Genomic DNA, 23,195 nt, shown 5'->3' on the forward strand with positions numbered 1-23,195 from the left:
CTTCTAGACATTGCCGTCTTCCTTACAAAGATGTGACTTTTTTTATTGAAACAAATGACAAATTTTATTACATAATTTTTATGTCCAAGCACAAGGATAATGAAATATATTTTCCATGCAAAATATTATATACATTAAATAACATAAATAGGGGAAAGTGCAAATGCAGTCCCTTACTACCACAAATTATGCAGTTGAGTTGCGCACATTTGGGGAAATCACATGGGCCAGCACATCTGGAGTGCAATGGATAAGCCTTCTCCTGGGAAAACCACTTTCCTGATTATGTTATCTCTTCTGCCAGTTAAGTATACAAAGATGCGACTTTTTTCCTGCTGTGCTACCCTGCTTCATCCCTCATCATTCCATGACAGATTCTCAGTTTACCCCGGAAGAGAAACTTTTCCCACAACATGACCTCTTAAGTGTTCTTCAAGGTGCTCTGTGGCTGGGAACAGATGCATAGCTGAGGATTTGATGAGAGGGTGAGTTTTTTAAGCCATCTATATTTTCTGTGCTGGTTCTTTCCCAGCTGTGGGACTGACAGACCCATGGTCACCCTCCTGCTTCCTCTCTAGCCTTATGGGTTGAGTCCCTGCAGGGTTCAGGGAAAGTCATGTCTGGAGGGAAGAGGAACTGACCATTTTCTCAATCTATGTGAGGACTGGAAGAGTGAAGAGGGAAATATCCTGAAGCTGCTATAAGTTTTATGGGGAGGGGAAGGTGAGCTGGTCAAGCATGTGGGACCTTATGCTATAGGTAGTACCAGGATTGTGTTCCATGTGGTATTTACTAGTGGGTGGCCAGAGCTGATGTGCCACTGGGCTTTAAGCTCCACTCTCAGACCCTGAAGGCAGGACAGTTTTTTGGGAAGGATGTTCCACCTACCTAATGTTTGCTCCTCCTTATTTCTCCTCCCTCTAACTTCACCCACCTTCCCCAACTATAGTCAAATCCAGTGATCCATCCAGAATTCTGACCATTTAAACCCTGTGCTCTAAGTCCTTCTTTGACTCCCCACAGCCCTCAGGATAAAGTCCAGACACCTTGCAGTGGCCTGTAGCACTCTGCCCACTCACCCAGCTTCACCTTTGCCCACTACAGGTCCTTTCTGGTTTCCAAGACTTTGGAAATCTGTTCTCTGCCTGGAACAAACCTCCTCCTCTATTGTCCTTCCCTCCAGTTCCTGCTCACTGCTGTTGAGTCCTTGTAGCCACGAGGGTTATGAACTTTCTCTGAACTCCTGGCACAATTCTAATGTCTTTGCACAATACTAAAGATTTGCTGGTCTCTTCTCCCCCAACCCTGAAGGAAGATTAATTTATCTTTGAATCCCTAGGTCTGGCACAGGTACAGGCACAGCACTGGTAGGTATGACGCAATCCAAGATGAATGTCTCACATGCTCTGGACATTCCCTGTTCTCCTGATCTGAGGCTTAATTGGGCTTTCTTTAGGGCTTCCTGGTAGCACAGGTCAGTCCAGATGAGACCACCGCAAGGGGCTCCCTTTTGCTCCTTCTCCCAGGGGCTTCGGTAGGCAGTGTGGAATGTGCTATAGGCCCTGTGAGATAGTACTTCTTGGGGCATCTGCACCCAAGCCACTGACAATGCCTTTGTCAACTCACATTCATCTAGGCATGCTATGCCCTGTGGGCTTTGTGCCTGGGGCATAGAGCTAGGGGAGACGGTCTCCCAGCTCCCTGTCTACTCTGTACCTCAGCAGAGCCTTAAGTAAACAAGGTTCAGAGCCTCCAATCATGGCCTCCACTCTGGACCTCAAGAGGCCACTTGGCCCATCTCAAGGGAATGCAGGCTTGCTGGGGAGGGAGCAAGAGGGAAAACCCGTTCTTTAGGCAGTGTCACTTCCTCTCCAAATTTGGTGGCTGGATACATCCTGTTTTCGTATGTTGCATCAGGATACAGAGGTCACATAGCTGAGTGGCGCGAACTCATAGCAGGCTTTCCCGCTCTCACAACTTAAGCAGGGGAGAGGCATTGCACATCATGCTTAGCTGAGACCTCGGATGAGCATACTGTCCTCTAGAGAGCAGCCGCGGAGGCCGGCTAGTGGGACAAAAAGCAGCAGCCACAGAGGCGCAGGCCCCGCCCCACAAGGGTGGGTCTGTAGCGACCGGGAGCTCAGATCGCTACTCGTGGTGCAACCTGTCTCCCTCCCCTCTGTCTCAACCTAGCTGGAAGCTAGGTCCGGTCCCCGCCCTTTGGATGCACCGCCATTAAGGGTGAAGTGGGAGGATGAGAATGTAGGTGGCGTCCAGATAATTCTGGGCCCTGATGCTGCCTCTAAAGCCAGCCGTCACGGAACCCGTAACCTCGGTTCTACAATGCTCCTTTCTCGACGTGAACCCCACCCAATGAGGAAGGGGGTCTTTTCCGATTGGCCGGTGGTGGGTTCCCCCTTCGAATTAGGGCTATCAGCCTTACACCGGTCTGGCTTAGAAGGAGTAGCAGAGGAAATAAGAATCCAAACTACAACTCCCGAAAGGTAGTAGGGCTTTCTAGTTTTCCGTATTCAGGTGACTTCCTTCTCCCAGAGTGGGAGTCGCGCGATAGGCCAGCAAGGGGGCGGAGACCTCTAGCAGGTCCGCAGCGCTAGTGGCCTATCTGCTGCCAGGCCGGATGGGCGCGCGGTAGGGGGCGGGGTCGGGCGCGCGGCACGGCGCGAGAGCGCGCCGGCGGCGGCAGTGGTGGCCACTGTTGGGGGGCGGGGAGCATTGGCTAAGGCCACAGTGGAGGCTTAGGCATCAGCAATTAGCGGTCGCGGCTGCTGGTGTGGTTCGGCGGGTAGCCAGCTCTCTATTTCGGAACGGAAAGCTTGGAGTCGCGGGCCCCGCCCGGAAAGTTTGCAGTGAAGCCGCGACCTCCTGTCTGGCGCGGCCCGGCATGAAGCGGCGCTGAGGAGCCGCCGCCGCCGCCGCCGCCGCCGCCGTCGCCTGAGGAGGAGCCTCGGCGCCCTGGGCTACGCCGATGACTACTGCAAACTGTGGCGCCCACGACGAGTTCGACTTCAAACTCGTCTTCGGCGAGGACGGGTCGCCGGCGCCGGCGCCGCCGCCCCCGGGCTCGCGGCCTGCAGGTGTGTGCGGGGCCGGGCGGGACCGAGCGTGGGCTCTCTCCCTCCCTGATCCACTTGTTGTCCCAGGATTGATAACCTCGTGTGTGTGTATGTGCGCGCGCGTGTGTGCGGTGAGTGGAGAGCGGATTTAAATCAGTGAGGAGGCGTGTGGGTCGCTACGATGTGGAAGTGGTTGCGGGCTTGGCTGGAGGCGAACTACTTGGGGAACGCGACTCGGGGACGCCTGTGGCTGGTGGACCCCCAGGGTTTGAAGGCCGAGGGTCTGGGCGGCTGCACTAGTGGCGTCTGGTTGTCCCCGTTTTGCAAGTGCGCTGCAGAGAAAGTGTTCCTGTAAGGTGTAAGCCCTCTAGGATTTTTATCTATTCTAGTTGTTTTTTTCTTTTAAATTCTAGGTTGTTTTTAAAAAATCGTTATTTGAAAGGTGCTTCAGTTTGTGGGGCTACTCTAAAATGCACACGTTTCTTTATTTTGCTAGGAGAGTAGTACTTTCGAGTTAACTTCCATTTGTTAAGTTTATGGCCCACAATTAATTCGAAGTGTTAACTGTAGCAAGACTTTTCTGAAAACTCGGTTTCCTTGGTTGAGTGAAGTGTTTCGGAAGTTTTTTGTGTTCTTTAAGGTGGGATGGCTTTTTCTTTCTTTTTTTTTTTATCATTCTTCTAGAAAGTTTTGGAAATCAGTTTTTATTTTAGGAAAAAGCTCTCCGAAAATATTTTAAAGGAGATCCTGAATTGAGAAGGCTGGGCACGGTAATGCTTGGAGGTCAGACCAATCAGGAAATGGAAACAGGATGACTGGGGACTTAGAGCTCTTTGTGACCTGGTTTGGTATACTGTGGTTCGTTAAGTTCAGTTTCCCTATTACATATGCAGGTGAACATCAAAAAGGAAATGGATAAGAGTAATTGCTATTTATTTTTTCCGAGTATAGATGAATTTCTTAGTGTTCATGTTGATGTTCAGTGGAATGTTCTCTAGAATCTGAACGTGAGGCATAAGGGTTCTTTGGGCGGTACTTGTTTTATCAGTCTTTTTAGTCTTTACGTGTTAGATGTGTTTTTTAGCATAATAAATTATTTACAATAGTTATGTGTTTGCTGCGTTTGTTTTCAGTTCCACTAACATAATTTGAGCACCTAATATGTTGAAGATACTGTTAGTGTTGTGATGATGCATAAAGGACTGAAGCTCTTCAAAGAGTTTGGGAAATAGTTGGAGAAGACACATTGCCCAAATAACTATGTTGCTAAGCATATTGTTAAGCATTTTATAATAGGAAAGGAAGCAGGAAAAGTGGCATCTGTGGAGATGGTGGCATTGAATTGTACTTAGACTTAGGGACTTAACAAAAACAACTTTTTTTTTTTGAGACAGAGTCTTAACTTGATTGCCCCAGGCTAGAGTGCTGTGGTGTCAGCCTAGTTAACTGCAGCCTCAAATTCCTGAGTTCAAGCGATTCTGCCTCAGCCTTTCAAGTAGCTGGGACTACAGGGAGACACACAGTCCCAAGTAGCTGGGACTACAGACAACCACAACGCCTGGCTAATTTTTCTAATTTGGGCAGAGACTGGGTCTCTCTCTTACTCAGGCTAGTCTTGAACTCCTTGAGCTCAAGCTGTCTTCCCTCCTCAGCCTCCCAGAATGCTAAGATTTATAGGTGTGAGCCACCTTGCCTGGCCAACTTGTTTGAATGATTATTTTTATTGTTGAAGATTAAACAGTTGATGTCAGCAAACTTTTTGTTGGGCACAAGCTTGATTAGAGCACATTATATACCACATGTATATGATGAATAAAGGTGTTAACCAAATATGTGAATAATAAAGGATGTCATGTAAGTAGAAATTGTATGTACATCTAACACTTAAAAGCTATGAAAATGGGAGGCGGTGCCTGTGGCTCAAAGGAATAGGGCGCTGGCCCCATATGCCAGAGGTGGCCAAAAACTGCAAAAAAAAAAAAAAAAAAAAAGGCTATGAAAATGGCTTATAAAAATGGTTTTTGCCATATACAAAAAAAATCCCTTTGGAGTTAAGGTCTGTACCTTGATTTATAATTGAAATTCCCAAAGGTAAACATGAACAGTTTTATTTGTGACAAAAAGTCCATTTAAAAAAAAAAAAAAAATATATATATATATATATTTTTTTTTTTTTTTTTATAGAGACAGAGTCTCACTTCATGGCCCTCGGTAGAGTGCCGTGGCCTCACACAGCTCACAGCAACCTCCAACTCCTGGGCTTAAGCGATTCTCTTGCCTCAGCCTCCCGAGCAGCTGGGACCACAGGTGCGCGCCACAACGCCCGTCTATTTTTTTGGTTGCAGTTTGGCCGGGGCCCGGTTTGAACCCGCCACCCTCGGCATATGGGGCTGGCGCCTTACCGACTGAGCCACAGGTGCCGCCCAAAATATATATATTTTTAAGAGATAGAGTCTCAGTTTGTCGCCCTCGGTAGAGTGCTATGGCATCACAGCTTACAGCAACCTCCAGCTCTTGGGCTTAGGCGATTCTCTTGCCTCAGCCTCCTCAGTAGCTGGTACTACAGGCACCTGCCACAATGCCCAGCTATTTTTTGTTGTTGTTGTTGTTGCAGTTTGGCCGGGGCTAGGTTTGAACCCGCCACCCTTGGTATGTGGGGCCGGTGCCCTACTCACTGAGCCACAGGTGCCACCCTAAAAATATTATAGGTAATTTTTTTTTTTTTTTTTGAGACAGTTTAACCTTGTCACCCTTGGTAGAGTGCTATGGCGTCATAGCTCACAGCAACCTCACAGCAACCTCCTGGGTTCAAGCCATTCACTTGCCTCCGCCTCCCAAGAAGCTGGGACTGCAGGCACCTGCCACATTGCCCAGCTATTTTTTAGAGATGGGGGTCTCATTCTAGCTCAGGCTGGTCTTGAACTCGTGAGCTCAAGCAATCCACCTGCCTCAGCCTCCTAGAGTATTAGGATTATAGATGCGAGCCACTGTGCCCGGCCCTTATAATAGGCAATTTAGACAGTCTCACCTTGTCACCCTAGGTAGAGTGCCGGGGCCTAATAGCTCACAGCAACCTCAAACTCTTGGGCCCAAATGATCCCCTTGCCTCAGCCTCTGGAGTAGCTGGGACTATAGGTGCCCACCACAACACCTCGCTTTTTTTTTTTAAAGATGGGGGTCTTGTTCTTGCTCAGGCTGATCTTGAACACATGAGTTTAGGTGATCCATCTACCCTGTTTCCCCAAAAATAAGACAGTGTCTTATTTTAAGGTGTGCTCCCAAAGATGCGCTAGGTCTTATTTTCAGGGGACGTCTCATCTTTCCTGTAAGTAGGTCTTATTTTCGGGAAAACAGGGTACCTTGGCCTCCCACAGTGCTGGGATTACAGGTGTGAGCCACCGTGCCTGGCTAAACATTTTTTTAATTAAGTTGATTACAGGTATGAAGAAAATAAACCATCTTAAAGTGAACAATTTAATGGCATTTAGTGCATTCCCAGTGTTGTCCAAACATTGCTTCTGTCTAGTTCTAAAACACTTTCGTCACCCTGAAAGAAACCCCCATACCTATTAAACATTTGCTCCCCATTACCTCTTCCTCTCGTGTACTTACCTATTTGGGAGATTTCATGTAAATGTAATGATACAATATGTGACCCTTGGTGTCAGTGTTCCTTCACTTAGCATAGCGTTTTCCTGGTTCATCTGCTTTGTACCCTGTTTCTCTGAAAATAAAACAGTGTCTTATTTTAAGGTGTGCTCCCAAAGATGCGCTAGGTCTTATTTTCAGGGGATGTCTTATCTTTGCTGTAAGTAGTTCTTATTTTCGGAGGATGTCTTATTTTCGGGGAAACAGGGTAGCATGTTTCAGTACTTCATTCCTTTCTAAAGCTGAATATTTCATTTTATATATTAGTATATATATATATGTGTACACCACAATTTGTTTATCCATTGATGGACATTTGGGCTTTTCCACCTTGTAGTTGTGGATAGTGCTGCAGTGTATATCTAGCAGCTAATTTTAATGCTATTGAAAGGGATTGAAAAAAGGTACAAATTTGGTGATTTTCAGGTGTAGTGATAACATTAGATACATTTGTTACTGAATTTTTGCGATTATTGCTTACTAAAACGTTTTTGAGATTTTTTTTCCTATAGTCTTTAGCTTTTTTTTTTTTTTGGCCGGGGCTGGGTTTGAACCCACCACCTCCGCCATATGGGACCGGCGCCCTACTCCTTGAGCCACAGGCGCCGCCCACTTTTTTTTTTTTTTAACATGAGAACAATGTTATCCTCTCTCTCTCTCTTTTTTTTTTTTTTTAAAAACAGAATGTCATTCTATTGCCCAGGCGAGAGGGCCATGGGATCAGCTTAGCTCACAGCAACCTCAAACCCTGGGCTCAAGTTGTCCTCCTGTCTCAGCCTCCTGAGTAGCTAGGACTACAGGCACCTGCCACAACTAATTTTTCTTTTTTAAATAGAGACTGGGTCTCATTCTTGCACAGGCTGGTCTCAAACTCCTGATCTCAAGGGATCCTCCTGCCTTGTCCTCCCAGGCTGCTAGGACTATAGGTGTGAGACACCATGCCCAGTGCCTGGTAACAATGTTATCTCTTATTTTTCCAGTTTAAAATGTACCAAACTATTTTCTTAAACTTTCTTTTGCTCAATACCTAGCTTCAAATAGATGATATGCCTCAGTAGTGAATAGGAAAATTAACTAGGTACCTGTTTAATGTATTCCATGAACATTATTTGCCATTATAAAGGGTAGCTTTGGGTACTCTCTTTTGGTGTAGTGATTGCATATCTCTGATTTAGTTTGATGTTATTACTTTGCAAATTCAAAATTTCATTCCTAGGGTTCGTTACTCAATATTGACTTTCTAGTCCTGAATGAGAGTCACTGGGAAAGAATGTGTTGTACTGTGTGTAGTATCTTATCTACTGCTGTTTTTTAAAAGGGGAAAAATATCTTAGATACAACATATATTTTTATAAGAAGTTTACTTTATGATAAGGTACGTGTAATTTTGTCAGATATTTTAATACACATTTTCATATGTGTTTATAGTGCTTTTACTTTTCTTGGTGCTTGGAGATCTGATCCACGTGTTATCGTTTACTGTCTCTTGATAATTTTATTGTCTCACTTCTCAGTTTTTATTGATAATTTTTACTCAAGGTTTTTGTTTTATCTTGTGTAAATGAATTACTGTTTTTAAAACTCTTAGCACAGTCCTGGTCTAGTGGTGCCTTTTAAATGGTAGTAGTTAACATTTCTACTCTCTGACACGTATACACACACACAAAACTGACAGGCTATTTTTTACTTACTACTCTTTCCTAGACCCTTCTCCATATACTAAATTGCGAAATGGAGAGAGAGAGTAGGGGCAGATGAGAGATCCAGAAATTTAAACGTTCCTTACATGAGTTAGAATGTCTTTATTTTATTTTCATTTTATCCTCTTGAATCTAGTTTTCATTCTTTGTGATATTACTTAACCTCTTTTCTCATATTTTGCCAAGTACTGAAAGTGATTTGCTTTTAATTATATTTTTCCTCTTTCTTGAATTAAGTTATTACTGATTCAGTATAATGTGAAAGATGATTGATTTGCTGACCATACTGAATATAATTAGATATTTAAATCAGTATGAAAAAAGGGAAGTTGTTTGTACAGTTTCCTGTAGAAATTTAGTGGTGTGTTTGTAAAGCCCCATTAAGTATTGTAAAAGGAGGATTTGATTGCTACTGAGCCATATTTTCTTCATGCAGTAGGTCAACTTTTTCTATATAATTGAATGCAGTGAGAATATGTATATGTATTTTTTTTCTAGAGACAGAGTCTCATTTTGTTGCCCTCGGTAGAGTTCCGTGGGTGGCATCCCAGTTCACAGCAACCTCCAACTCCTGGGCTTAGGCAGTTCTCTTGCCTCAGCCTCCTGAGTAGCTGGGACTATAGGCCTAGCTATTTTTTGTTGCAGTTAGGGGCCAGGTTTGAACCCTAGATATTTGGGGCCAGTGCCCTACTCACTGAGCCACAGGGACGCCGCCCAGAATACATATATATGTATTAAGTGATTAAGTCAATGATAAACATTTCACTCAGAAGAATAATTTAATATTTTGTTTCTTTGACACCTTTCCTGATAAAAGTTGAAGAGTACTTCTGGGGTATGGCAGAATTTTATGGTAGAGATTGGAGAATAAATGTGTTTTAGTGAGTATGGGGTAAAATCCAGAAAAAAAAATCCATGTAAACATTTGTTGTAAGAGTGTTGCTCTTCCTGTACTTTAGTTAAAACTTGGGTATTATGTAAATTGCTGAGAAATTGTATGTGGGAGGGTCAAGTAAGACCTGTACCTTAAGATATTAATTTAGAATACGTTGTGGAATAAACTTATTACTATGACTTGCCTTTCAGTGGCAACCAGTAAACTTTGCCTAAAATAGTGTGTATTTTTATTGAAGGCATATTCCAAGCTCTGTTTTAAAGGTTTGCTCTCTGTATTTATTTTTTCAATGAAGTATAATCATAAGAACATTTTGGTGAGAAAATATAGTTATTTGTTTTTCTTCAGAGAAAGTTATAGTGATATATAAAATAGAGAACTTTTATGAGAACGTAATGAGTTATATCACTGATTTCCCTTCTCATTATTACTAGTTGAGTAGTAGATGGTTCAAAATGGTAACATTTCTTATTAAATAAGGGTGGGGTTGAGGAAGCCATAATATAGTATTTGAAGGCAATCATGTTACTCTTAAGAGATAGGAAACCTGAGTAGGTTTAGCCTCATTTAATAGTAAGTGGTAGTTTGACTGCTTGAAGCAGTAACATAAATAAGGGAGGTGTTGTCTAAAGCTGTCCTGGTGGGTCAGGGGAGTAGACACAGCCGACTTGGCAGTAAGCCTAGCTTCTAAAACAAAATCCAAGTCATCAAATTTGTCCAGGCATGCCATATGAGGTTCAAGTAACAGTGGAATTTAAGAGGAGTGAGCTTGTTCAGGGAGGCTTAGGAGAGTCACAGGCAGGAGCAAGCTTTTTTTTTTTTTCTTTAATAGCTATCCTTCAAACTCAAACATAACATGGGCCTGCGTGTATTTTAGCATTTCCGGTAACGTTTATATAATTATATTGCATTGATTCTCACCTGTTTGTGCCTGAATTTGGCAATTTTAGGAGAGATGAACAATTGGAGCTGTAAGATTGAAGCAGTATAGCCTACGAATGATAGCTTACCAACAGCTGAAATTTAATCATTAGGACAGTTCTAGTTAACATATTAGTATTCATGTGTGAAAAGGAACTACGAGTCTATGAAAGCCTGAAAATCCCAGATATATTGGAGAAGTAACTTGAAGTCTTCATTTTCCTACAAAATGTCCAGTTTTTTTTAATTAAATTAAATTAATTAATTGTTGTTTTTTTTTTTTTTTTTTTGTGGTTTTTGGCCGGGGCTGGGTTTGAACCTGCCACCTCCGGCATATGGGGCTGGCTCCTTTGAGCCACAGGTGCCACCCCAAAATGTATAGTTTTGATATGCCTCATGTTACAGCAGCAGGTGACAGTTTTAACATTTTAAAATATGTTTTTTGGGGGTGGCACCTGTGGCTCAGTGAGTAGGGCGCCAGCCCGATATATCGAAGGGCGCCAGCCCGGCCCCGTCCAAACTGCAACAAAAAAATAGTGGGGCATTGTGGTGGGTGCCTGTAGTCCCAGCTACTCGGGAGGCTGAGGCAAGAGAATCACCTAAGCCTAACAGCTGGAGGTTGCTGTGAGCTGTGACACCATGGCATTCTACCAAGGGTGACAAAATAAGACTCTGTCTCTATTTAAAATATATATATATGTTTTTAATGTCTTAAAATTTTATATTTCTTAATTTTGGGTTAAGTTTTCATCAGCATTACTGCTTAATTAGAAAGTAAATAGGATTATGTGAACTCTGAAATTGGTTTCAGATTTTCTCTTATAATGAACGTTTTTCCAGTAATGTTGATTTGTATCACATGTAAAAATATTTCTAAAAGCATTTTTTTCTCATCAAGATAATCACTGACTAGAACATTTTAATGTCCTGCTGTGAGTTATACTTAAATGTAAATAATTTTAAAATATTTTTAAAAAATCTTTCAGTAGGTTTGTTAAAAATAGCATTCAGAAAAAAATGACATTTGAGGAATTGTTGAAGTTAGATGATGGGTATGGGGAGTTTATTACAATATGCATTCCCTGTTCTTTTTATATATTTTAAAATTTCCATAATAAAAAGTTTTAAAAATGACTTCCCAAAACTCTTCAAGCTCTTTAAGGTGCTAGATTAAGATAGGAAAAATGTTCACTTTTAAAAATAGCATTGTGAAGTTAATAGGATTTGTTGTTGTATGCAACTTTAAAAAACTGGCTTAACACATTAACAGAAAATAAAAATTGTGGTATGTCAGATTTATAAAACCATTTCTCAAAAAAAATTAAAGATATAAAACTCTTTCTTCCTTTGTACAGTATTAACAGTAGGATGGTGGGTTGAGTTAGTGGTATATGTAAATAAAAAAATGATATTATATGCCAGCGGTTCTCAACCTGTGGGTTGTGACCCCTTTGGGGGTTGCACGACCCTTTCACAGGGGTCGCCTAAGACCACCCTGCATATCAGATGTTTACATTATGATTCATAACAGTAGCAAAATTATAGTTATGAAATAGCAACGAAAATAATTTTATGTTTGGGGTTCACCACACCATGAAGGAACTGTATTAAAGGGTCGCGGCATTAGGAAGGTTGAGAACCACTGTTATATGCCTGTGTAAATTTTTTTTTTTTTTTTTTGAGATAGAGTCTCACTGTGTCACCCTTGGTAGAGTGCTATGGTATCACAGCTCACAGCAACCTCCCACTCTTAAGCTTAAGCAATTCTCTTGCCTCAGCCTCTCAAATAGCTGGGACTACAGGCACCCACCACAATACCTGGCTATTTTGTTGTTGTTGTTGTTGCAGTTGTCATTGTTGTTCAGCTGGCCCTGGGCCAGGTTCGAACCTGCCAGCCGCGGTGTATGTGGCCAGCAACCTAACTGCTGAGCTAGGAGTGTCGAGCCTATTATATGCCTTTGAATAGGTATTTTCCTATTCTAGAAATATTTTCTTCTTCTTTTTTTTTTTTTTTTTGTAGAGACAGAGTCTCACTTTACTGTCTTCAGTAGAGTGCCATGATGTCACAGGACTCACAGCATCCTCTAGCTCTTGGGCTTCCGCGATTCTCCTGCCTCAGCCTCCCCAGCAGCTGGGACTACAGGCGCCCACCACAACGCCCGGCTAATTTTTGGTTGCAGTTCAGCTGGGGCTGGGTTTGAACCCGCCACCCTCGGTATATGGGGCCGGCGCCCTACTCACTGAGCCACAGGCGCCACCCTCTAGAAATATTTTCTAACTGGAAAAATTCACTTATTGTTTAAAAATTTATGAGCTTAGCACTCTGGGAGGCATATGTGGGTGGATTACCTGTACTCTGCAGTTTGAGACTAACTTGAGCAAGAGTGAAACCCCATCTCTAATGATAGCTGTGTGTGTTGTGGCTCACTGTAGTTCCAGCTACTTGGGAGGCTGAGGCAAGAGGATCACTTGAGCCCAAGAGTTTGAGGTTGCTGTGAGCTATGATGCTACAGCACTCTTCCCAGGACTACAAACTGAGACTCTGTCTCAAAAAACAAGAAAAAAATCAAAGAGCTTAAAATTATTTTAAAAATTTGATCGCATTGCTTCTATCAGTCTAATGTTTGAGTTGTCAGTTCACTTGAACTGAACTTATGAATTTATTCATGATGAAATGAAGCTAGAGAACTTGTTCTGAAAGACTATTAGTCATACTATGTAATTGGTAGAGATTAATTGACAAAATAAAAGACAATTTTTTTTTTTTTTTTTTTGAGACATAGGCTCACTTCTCTTGCCTTGACTAGAGTACAGTGGCATCATCATAATTCACTGCAACAGTGAAGTCAAACTCCTGGGCTCAGGTGATCCTGATGGCTAGCCTTCCCAGTTGCTGGATCTACAGATGTGATACACCACATCTTGCTAAGATTTTTAAATTGTTATTTATTTATTTTTATTTATTTATTTATTTATTTTGAGACAGAGTCTCACTGTGTTGCCCTCGGTACAGTGCCATGGCGTCACAGCTCACAGCAACCTCAAACTCCTGGGCTTAAGCTATTCTCTTGCCTCAGCCTCCCAAGTAGCTGGAACTATAGGTGCCTCCTCAACGCCCAGCTATTTTTAGTTGTCATTGTTGTTTGGCAGGCCCGTACAAAGTCTGGTGCCAAGCCAGATTTTTAAATTTTTGATAGAGATGGGTGAGTTCTGGCTGTGTTGCTGGTATCAAACTTCTGGCCTTAAGTAGTCCTCTTGCCTCAGCCTCCCAATATGCTAGGAGTACAGGCTTGAGCCTGGCAGTCCTTTTATTTTATCAGAGAGGAAAGGCTTCTATAAAATTGAGAGTTCACGTTGACTTGCCCAAAATCATTTAAGTAGTTAATGTAAAAACAAGAGACCCAGGACTTCTGACTACTTTTCCTTTGCTCTTCTTTAGTAAGTTACTTAATTTCTCCTTGAAAATCCTAGAGTTGCTTTTGCATAGCCTGTAATTTTGCATACCCTATAATTTTGATCATTTTTAACTTTTTTGTTTGTGACCTACTAGATATATATTTAATCTAGTGTTTTTGAATACGTATTGTATGCAAGATATTGTTATGTGCATTGTGTCTTAAGTATCTTACTAACCTCGGGAGGTAGGCACTATTTCCATTTTATACATGAGGACACAGAAATGTAGATACATTTGACCATCTAGAAATTTACTGGGCTTTTACTTTGTAAATTTTGACTGATCACAGTTTTAGAACATTTGCTGGCCTTTTATCATCTGATCACTCTTTGAAAGAAATAGTAAAATATTTTTAATTTTCTAGTTTCTTTCTAATTTTTTTGTGTAATTATACACAAAATAGGTGGGGTTGATATTTGGTGGGGGGGAGGGAAAGAGACCAATCTGGCTTCACATGGCTCTTTTAAGAATACGTAAGGACTTTTCCAATAACCCTCAGTAAATTTAACCTTGGATTTCATTGACCAAAATTGGGTTACATTCCCTTTCCTAAATTAGTTCCTGGTAAAGACGGATGGAATTATTCTTAGCCAACCCAGCCAGTCCTTTGGCCTGCGGATGTAGCTGGCTTCCCTGAGGTACATGTCTGCATGGGAGAGGAGTGCATACTAGAAGAAAATCTATTAGGAAAGAAGAGGAGTAAATGAATGCTGGGAATGTGAATGTGACTTTTACTATGTCTTTACTCTTTTGACACTTGCTTTTTTTCTTGCTTTGTCAAAGTTCTTGGGGGTGGGCAGGAGAACTGACAGAGCTGCAGACAAAGAGAAGTATAGCTGTTAATCCCAGGTTTCTGTGTACAGTGGGCTTGGTGTCTGCTGGTGAGAGATGCTGGGCACCAAATTCATCTTCCTTGTACAGTTCAAGTGGAATCAAATGGTTTTCCAGATTACAGAAACAAAAATGGAGTCATCTAGTTAAGCCAATCCTGATATATCAAAATAAAGATGGTAAATTGTAAAATAGTTTTAAGGGTTTTCTTTCACTCTTTATTAATTTTAAGGCTAGTCTGAAAGGAGCTAGATTTTTTTATCAAAGAGTTTGAAATAGAAATGCAGTGGGAAGGTAAAGTAGTAACCAGAGGGAAACATTGTGTAAGATCTTTGAGTTATTAAAATGGAAGAAAATCCCCTTCCATTAGGGGATGAATATACTAAACCATTTAATCTTTTTTTGTTTTTCTTTGAGACAGTCTCATTTGGTCACCCTTGGTAGAGTGCCGGGGTATCTTAGCTCACAGCAACCTCAAACTCTTGGGTTCAAGTGATCCTCTTTCCTCAGCTTCCCAAGCAGCTGGGATTAGAGACACCAGTCAACAACACCAGGCTATTTTTTTTTTTTTTTTTCTTGAGACAGAGTCTCACTATGTCTCCCTTGGTAACGTCACCGCTCACAGCAAACTCAAACTCTTGGGCTTAAGCCAATGGTTCTCAACCTTTCTAATGCCACGACCCTTTAATACTGTTGCGACCAGGGCAGTGCCTGTGGCTCAAAGGGGTGGGGTGCTGGCCCCATATGCCAGAGGTGGCAGGTTCAAACCCAGCCTCTGCCAAAAACTGCAAAAAAAAAAAAAAAAAAAATACTGTCGCGACCCAAAGGATGAGAACTGCTGGCTTAAGTGATTCTCTTGCCTCAGCCTCCCAACTAGTTGGGACTACAGGCGCCTGCCATAATGCCTGGCTATTTTTTTGTTACAGTTGTCATTGTTGTTTAGCTGGCTGGGGCTACCCACTGAGCTGGGGTGCCGCCATGCCCAGCTATTTTTTAGTGATGAGGTATCGCTCTGGCTCAGGCTGGTCTTGAACCTGTGAGCTCAGGCAATCTACCCGCCTTGGCCCCTCAAGTGCTGGGATTGCAGGCTTGAGCCACCATGCCCAACCCTAAACCATGTAACCTTTTTTTTTTTTTTTTTTTTTTTTTTTTTTTGTAGAGACAGAGTCTCACTGTACCGCCCTTGGGTAGAGTGCCGTGGCATCACACGGCTCACAGCAACCTCTTAACTCTTGGGCTTACTCGATTCTCTTGCCTCAGCCTCCCGAGCAGCTGGGACTACAGGCGCCCGCCACAACGCCCGGCTATTTTTTGGTTGCAGTTTGGCCGGGGCTGGGTTTGAACCCGCCACCCTCGGCATATGGGACTGGCGCCCTACTCACTGAGCCACAGGCGCCGCCCAAACCATGTAACCTTTTAATACAGTGTTTATTAAGGGTCAGTGTGGTTATATGCCACATACTGAGAAAATGAATATCATTTAGTCTATTGGAGTAGACATGTAAATAAATCACCAGCAATATTAATAAACTACAGAGAAGGTCCTCTTAAGTACACAGAACCTAACTCTGAATAGAAAGGTCAGAGAAAAGGACACATTTGAGCTGAAAGCAGTAGGATGAGGTCACCAGGTAGAAAAGGAGGACATCGGTTTCAGGCTGGTTGATTACTACACCTGAAGAAGACATAGGTTACAGAGCCATGTCCTTTAATTTGGAAAGGTAGAAGATCAGGATTCTACAGTATCCAAATGTGGCTGGAGAGGTAGGGCTCATTATGCTATTCTGAGGAGTTTGGATTTTAGTTTGAAGGCAGCAGGGAGGGATTGAAGGATTCCAAGTTGGGCAGAAATGTCAGATTTTTGTCTCAGATCACTCTGTTACATTGTAGGTAATAGACTGGGGAAGGCAAGAATGGAGGCCAGGACATGTAGGGGCATATCAGTGGTGAGGACATGATAAGAATAGAGCTGAGATAGATTTAGAGGAAAGAAATCAATAGGACCTGGTATCAATTGAGTAAAGAGAAGAAGGCTAGGATGATTGCTGTTTTTTTAATTTGGGTCTATTGTGGTAGGAGAAGAGAATCAGATTGGGAGGGGGAAAGATGATTCAGTTCAATAAAATGTGCTAGTCATTTATAAAAAAGCTTGTGGAAATAATAAACAAGGAAGACATGGTCCTTTCCTTATGTACCTTATAGTCCAGTAGTAATTTTTTGTGAAATAAGTGTTATGAAAGTGAAAAATGAGAGTGTATATTAAAGAGATAAGGAATTTAGTACTGTATGTATTTTTTTTTTTTTTTTTTTATTTTTGGCCGGGGCTGGGCTTGAACCCGCCACCTCCGGCATATGGGACCGGCGCCCTACCCGTTGAGCCACAGGCACCGCCCAGTACTGTATGTATTTAAGTGTTTCTAGATTTGTTAGGCAATTGGAAATGTAAGTTTAGGGCTCAAAAGAGAAGTTTGCAAAAGAGACTTGGAAGTGATGGATCTATATATAGAAGATAATTAAAGCTGCGGGCATGGATCTGAAGTCCTGCAAGAGAGTGTAGATTAGAATGAAAAAAGCTGACAGCAGAATATTGAAAACAACAATATTGGAAGGATGGTAAGAAGAGTAGCTTGAGAATGTGGTCAGAGTTAAGTTAGGCAATCAAGAGGCAATGGTATAGTGAAAGCCAAAGTAGGATAGAGTGTTGTCTGTTTTTTTAAAGTTAGCTTTATGGGATATTAATCGACATATAATAAATTTCACTATTTCTAGTGTATAATTTGTTAAGTCTTGACAACTAGAGGCATGAAACTTTGACCAGATTTAAGATAGTGACTATATCCATCACCCCCAAACATTTCCTCGTATCCTTTAGTTTCTTTTCTTTTTTTTTTTTGAGATAGTGACTATATCCATCACCCCCAAACATTTCCTCGTATCCTTCAGTTTCTTTTTTGTTTTTTTTTGAGACAAAGTCTTACTGTGTCCCCCTTCAGGAGAGTGCTGTGGCATCATAACTCACAGCAACCTCAAACTGTTGGGCAGTGATTCTTTTGCCTCAGCCTCTTTGATAGCTGGGACTACAGATACCCGCCACAGTGCCCAGCTGTTTTTTTAGAGATGGGTTCTCACTCTTGCTCAGGTTGGTCTCAAACTCCTGAGCTCAGGCAGTCCAACCACCTCAGCCTCCCAGAGTGCTAGGATTACAGGTGTGAGCCACCATGCCCAGCCCCTCATATCCTTTTGTATAATAATTACTCCATTCTTCCCCTTTCCCCCTTTCCCAGACAACCACTGAAGTCACTGGAAAATTTATGTATGTGGAATTGCAAAACAGGTACTATTTTTTGGTCTGGCTTCTTTGACTCATTGTTATTTTGAGATTTATCATTGTTATTGAGGGTATCAGTAGGCCATTCATTTTTGTTGTGGAGTAGTTTCCATTATGTGTAAAATTATAGTTTGTTTTATCCATTCACCTATTGATGGACTTTTGGATTGTTTCCAGCTTTTGGCTATTTCAAATAAAGCTGCTGGCTGAGTGGGTGTCTCATGCGTATAATCCTAGCATTCTGGGAGGCTATTTTACGTATGATGTAAGCTATTACATGATGATGCCACTGCACTCTAACCTAGGCAACAGAGGGAGATTGTCTCCAAATGGACAAACCAACAAACCAAAAACAAATAAAGCTGCTATGAATATTCATGTTTAAATCTTTGTATGGACGTGTTTTTCTCTTTTCATTGGGTATGTAGGAATGGAATGGTTGGATCATTTGATAAGTGAACTTTTTTTTTTTTTTTTTTAGATCCTTGAGCTGTCACCCTGGTTAGAGTGCTGTGGCATCACACAGCAACTTCCAACTCTGGGCTTAAGCGATTCTCTTGCCTCAGCCTCCCAAGTAGCTGGGACTACAGGTGCCTGACACATTCCCGGCTATTTTTATTTATTTATTTTTTGCTTATAGTTGTCATTTGGCAGGCCCAGGCTGGATTTGAACCCACCAGCTCTGGTGTATGTGGCTGGTGCCTTAGCCGCTTGAGCTACAGGCGCCGAGCCTGATAAGTGAACATTTAACTTTTTATTATTTTGAGATAGTCTCATTTGGTTGCCCCAGCTATAGTGCAATGGTGTCATCTTAGCTCACTACAACATCAAACTTAGGAGCTCAAGTTATCCTCTTCCCTTGACTGTCCATGTTGCTGGGACTACAGGCCCACATGACCACATCAGGCTATTTTTTTCTATTTTTAGTAGTGATGGGATCTTGCTCTTGTTCAGGCTGGTCCTGAACTTCTGCCCTCAAGCGATCTTCCTACCTAGGCCTCCCAGAATGCTAGGATTACAGGCCTGAGCCACCACACCTGGCCTATGTACATGTAACCTTTTAAGAAACTGCCAAACTTTTCCAAAGTAGTATATAAGTTTACATTCCCACTAGCAGGGGAATATGTATATATATCCATATCCTGACCAACATCTGATTTGGTCAGTCTTTTTAATTTTAGCCATTCTAACACATGTATGGTGGTAAGTCCTTGTGGTTCTAGTTCATATTTCCTGAATAACTAATGTTCTTTAACATATTTTTATGTGTTTGCCATCTGCCTATCTTTTTTTGGTGAAGTGTGTCTGTTCAAATCTAATTATCGTTGTAATAGATCCACAGGAAATTGCAAGCGAAATGTAAAGGGAGGTGTTCTCTGTACCCTTTACTCAGTTTTCCCCCAAAGATAATATCTTGTATAACTATGTATAGTACAATACCAAGACCAGGAAAATGACGTTGGTATGATCCGCCAAATTTACTCAGATCTCAGCAATTTTACATGTACTTATTTGTGTGTATTTGTAGTTCTATGCAGTTTTATCATGTGAAGATTTGTGTAACCACTACCACAAGCGAGATACAGAACTGTTCCATTACCACAGGGTTCCATATCACTAACCTCTTTATAACCACTCCCACTTCCCTCTCTCCTTCTTACCCCAATCTCACTTTCCTTGTACACATTGGTCTGTTCTCCATCTCCATAATTTTATTTCAAGAAAATGTTATTTATATAAATTGAGTCATGCAGTATGTGTCCTTTTAAGGTTGACTTTTTCACTCATTCCCTGGTAGTTCTTCCAATTGTTAAGTATATTAATAGTTTGTTCCTTTTTGTTACTGAATAGTTTCCTATGGTATGGATGTAATCAGTTTGTTTAATCTTTATCTATTGAAGGACATTTGTGGTATTTCTGGTTATTGGCTCTTATGAAAAATAGTTGCTATCAATATTCATGTACAGGTTTTTATATGAATGCAGGTTTTAATTTTTCTGGTATAAATGCCCAAGAGTACAATTGCCTCCTGATTTCTGATCTGTGAGTTTAGTTTTATAAGAAATGATCAAACTTTCGGGCGGCGCCTGTGGCTCAGTCGGTAAGGCGCCAGCCCCATATACCGAGGGTGGCGGGTTCAAACCCAGCCCCAGCTGAACTGCAACCAAAAAATAGCTGGGCGTTGTGGCGGGTGCCTGTAGTCCCAGCTACTCGGGAGGCTGAGGCAAGAGAATCGCTTAAGCCCAGGATTTGGAGTTTGCTGTGAGCTGTGTGATGCCACGGTACTCTACCGAGGGCCATAAAGTGAGACTCTGTCTCTACAAAAAAAAAAGAGAGAGAGAAATGATCAAACTTTTTGTTCTCATCAGCAGGTGTATAGAGTTACCCAGTGTCTCAGCAACTTAGATATCATTTGGTATTATAATTCTTTTCTTTTTTAGTCATTCTGATGGGTATGTATGTAGTAATATGTCATTATAGTTTTAATTTATATTTCTCCAGGGAAGTAACTAATACTGATGAAACGTCTTTTTATGTGGTTTTGCCATCTGTATGTCATTTTTGGTTTAGTGTCTGTTCAAGTCTTTTTGCCACCTTTGAAATGATGTTGTTTTCTTATTGTTGAGTTTTGAGAGTTCTTTTTTTTTTTTTTTTTGGCTGGGTCTGGGTTTGAACCCGCCACCTCTGGCATATAGGGCTGGTGCCCTACTCCTTTGAGGCACAGGCGCTGCCCGAGAGTTTTTTTTTTAAATTTTTTTGTTTAAATAACACTTTCAGAACAAAGATTTCTTTCTTTCTTTTATTTTTTGGACACAAGTTCTTTCTCAGATATATGCTTTGCAAAGAGATTCTGTTAATCTATGGCTTTATCTTGACAGTGTCTTTTGTAGAAGTTTTTTTTTTTTTTTGTAGAGACAGAGTTTCACTTTATTGCCCTCGGTAGAGTGCCGTGGCGTCACACGGCTCACAGCAACCTCCAACTCCTGGGCTTGGTGATTCTTCTGCCTCAGCCTCCCAAGTAGCATGCTTTGCAAAGAGATTCTGTTAATCTATGGCTTTATCTTGACAGTGTCTTTTGTAGAAGTTTTTTTTTTTTTTTTGTAGAGATAGAGTTTCACTTTATTGCCCTCGGTAGAGTGCCGTGGCGTCACACGGCTCACAGCAACCTCCAACTCCTGGGCTTAGGTGATTCTTCTGCCTCAGCCTCCCAAGTAGCATGCTTTGCAAAGAGATTCTGTTAATCTATGGCTTTATCTTGACAGTGTCTTTTGTAGAAGTTTTTTTTTTTTTTTGTAGAGATAGAGTTTCACTTTATTGCCCTCGGTAGAGTGCCGTGGCGTCACACGGCTCACAGCAACCTCCAACTCCTGGGCTTAGGTGATTCTCCTGCCTCAGCCTCCCAAGTAGCTGGGACTACAGGCGCACGCCACAGCGCCCGGCTATTTTTCTGTTGCAGTTTGGCCGGGGCTGGGCTTGAACCCGCCACCCTCGGTATATGGGGCCAGCGCCCTGCTCACTGAGCCACAGGCGCCGCCCTTTTGTAGAAGTTTTAAATTTTGATGAATTTGTTCTTTTATGAATTGCACGTTTGGTGTTATATCTAAGAAAGCTTTGCCTAAACCAAATTCACAAAGATTTTCTCCGAGGTTTTCTTTGGATGTTTTATAGTCTTAGGTTTTACATTTAAGTCTATGATCTATTTTGAGTTAGTTTATGTGTATGGTGTGAGGTATGAACCCAAGTTCAATGTTTTTACATCCATTTCTTCCCAATCCTTTGTTGAAAGGCTGTCTTGCTTTTGCACCTTTGTAAAAAATCAGTTGACCATATACAAGGTCTGACAATTAAGTTTGCGAACTCGTGGTATAAAAAGTGCTGCCTTTGGTGGCGCCTGTGGCTCAGTGAGCAGGGCGCCGGCCCCATACACCGAGGGTGGCGGGTTCAAACCCAGCCCCGGCCAAACTGCAACAAAAAAATAGCCGGGCGTTGTGGCGGGCGCCTGTAGTCCCAGCTACTCGGGAGGCTGAGGCAAGAGAATCGCCTAAGCCCGGGAGTTGGAGGTTGCTATGAGCTGTGTGATGCCACGGCACTCTACCGAGGGCAATAAAGTGAAACTCTGTCTCTACAAAAAAAAAAAAAAAAAAAAGTGCTGCCTACTTTATTGCTGAATAACACCGTGGTCACCTTTGAAGTACTCCTCTTGGGAAGTTATATACTGATGGTGGCGCCTAGTCCACCCTTCAAAGCAGTTTTAGAACTCTTTCTGGAATGACCATCAGAGCCGTCATCAAATAGCACACAAAAACACGCAACAACAATAATGAACGCCACTCAGCAAGACACTGCCACACTTCAGACAGACACAGCTGTGAGATGCTGATATACCAAGGTTATGAAACTTTATTGAGTTGTTTGCAAATGCTGCCAATGTAAGCACATGGGGGCAAGTTTGTGAACTTAATTGTCAGACCTTGTATGATGACAGCTAGTTACCTTTATAGTAACTACCGAAATTGGATAGTATGATTTCTCCAACTTTGTTCTTTTTCTTTTCTTTTTTTTTTTCCTTTGAAACATAGTCTCAAGCTGTTGCCGTGGGTAGAGTGCTGTGGCGTCACAGCTCATAGCAACCTCAAACTCTTGGGCTTGAGCAATTCTCTTGCCTCAGCCTCTCAAGTAGCTGGGACTATCTATAGGCGCCCGCCACAACATCAGGCTATTTTTGTTGTTGTTGTAGTTGTCGTTGTTTTAGCTGGCCCAGGCCGGGTTCAAACCCACCAGCCTCTTGTATGTGGCCGGCACTCTACTGGTTGAGCTAGGGTTGCCGCCTTCTTTTTCATGTTATTTTGATTATTTTAAATCTTATGCTTTTCCATATAAATCTTAGAATCAGCTTTCTAATTTCTACCAATAAAGCCTAATAGAATTTTGCTTGAGATTTTGGGATTGTGTTGATTCTAGGGGGAGCATTTGGGGAGAATGTGTATCTTTTTTTTTTTTTTTTTTGTAAGAAATAGGGTCTCATTGTGTCACCCAGGCTGGAGTACAATGGTGCAATTATAGCTCACTGCAACCACAAACTTCTGGGCTCAAATGATCCTCCTGCTTCAGCCTCTGGAGTGAGGCCGTAGCTGTAACCCCCCATGCCTGGCCAAACATACATCTTAATGATACTGTGTATTGATAAGATATTTCTCTGCATCTATTTCTGCAGTTCACAGGAACTGTATTAAAGGGTTGGAGCAGAAGGGCGGCGCCTGTGGCTCAAGGAGTAGGGTGCCGGTCCCATATGCCAGAGGTGGTGGGTTCAAACCCAGCCCCGGCAAATAACCAAAATAAA

The 23,195-nt window shown here is 42.1% G+C and overlaps 1 protein-coding gene and 1 non-coding gene across 5 annotated transcripts in view; one reads left to right on the forward strand and one right to left on the reverse strand.

The window, feature by feature from the left end:
* Window positions 1–148: 148 nt before the first annotated feature.
* On the reverse strand, window positions 149–312 carry LOC128580272 (U1 spliceosomal RNA). Its single transcript, XR_008378578.1, has one exon. It is a non-coding gene; the product is annotated as a U1 spliceosomal RNA (small nuclear RNA).
* A 2,360-nt stretch (window positions 313–2,672) lies between these two features.
* NFATC3 (nuclear factor of activated T cells 3) overlaps window positions 2,673–23,195 on the forward strand; it is a 143,104-nt gene continuing 122,581 nt past the window's right edge. For all 4 annotated transcript variants that reach the window (XM_053604677.1, XM_053604696.1, XM_053604685.1 and 1 more), the window contains exon 1: window positions 2,673–3,095. In XM_053604677.1, coding sequence (XP_053460652.1) covers window positions 2,987–3,095 — 109 coding nt within the window. In that variant the 5' untranslated portion in view covers window positions 2,673–2,986. The remainder of the gene's footprint in view (window positions 3,096–23,195) is intronic.

The sequence above is a fragment of the Nycticebus coucang genome, chromosome 2 (genome assembly GCF_027406575.1).
Source record: "Nycticebus coucang isolate mNycCou1 chromosome 2, mNycCou1.pri, whole genome shotgun sequence".
Lineage (NCBI taxonomy): Eukaryota > Metazoa > Chordata > Mammalia > Primates > Lorisidae > Nycticebus > Nycticebus coucang.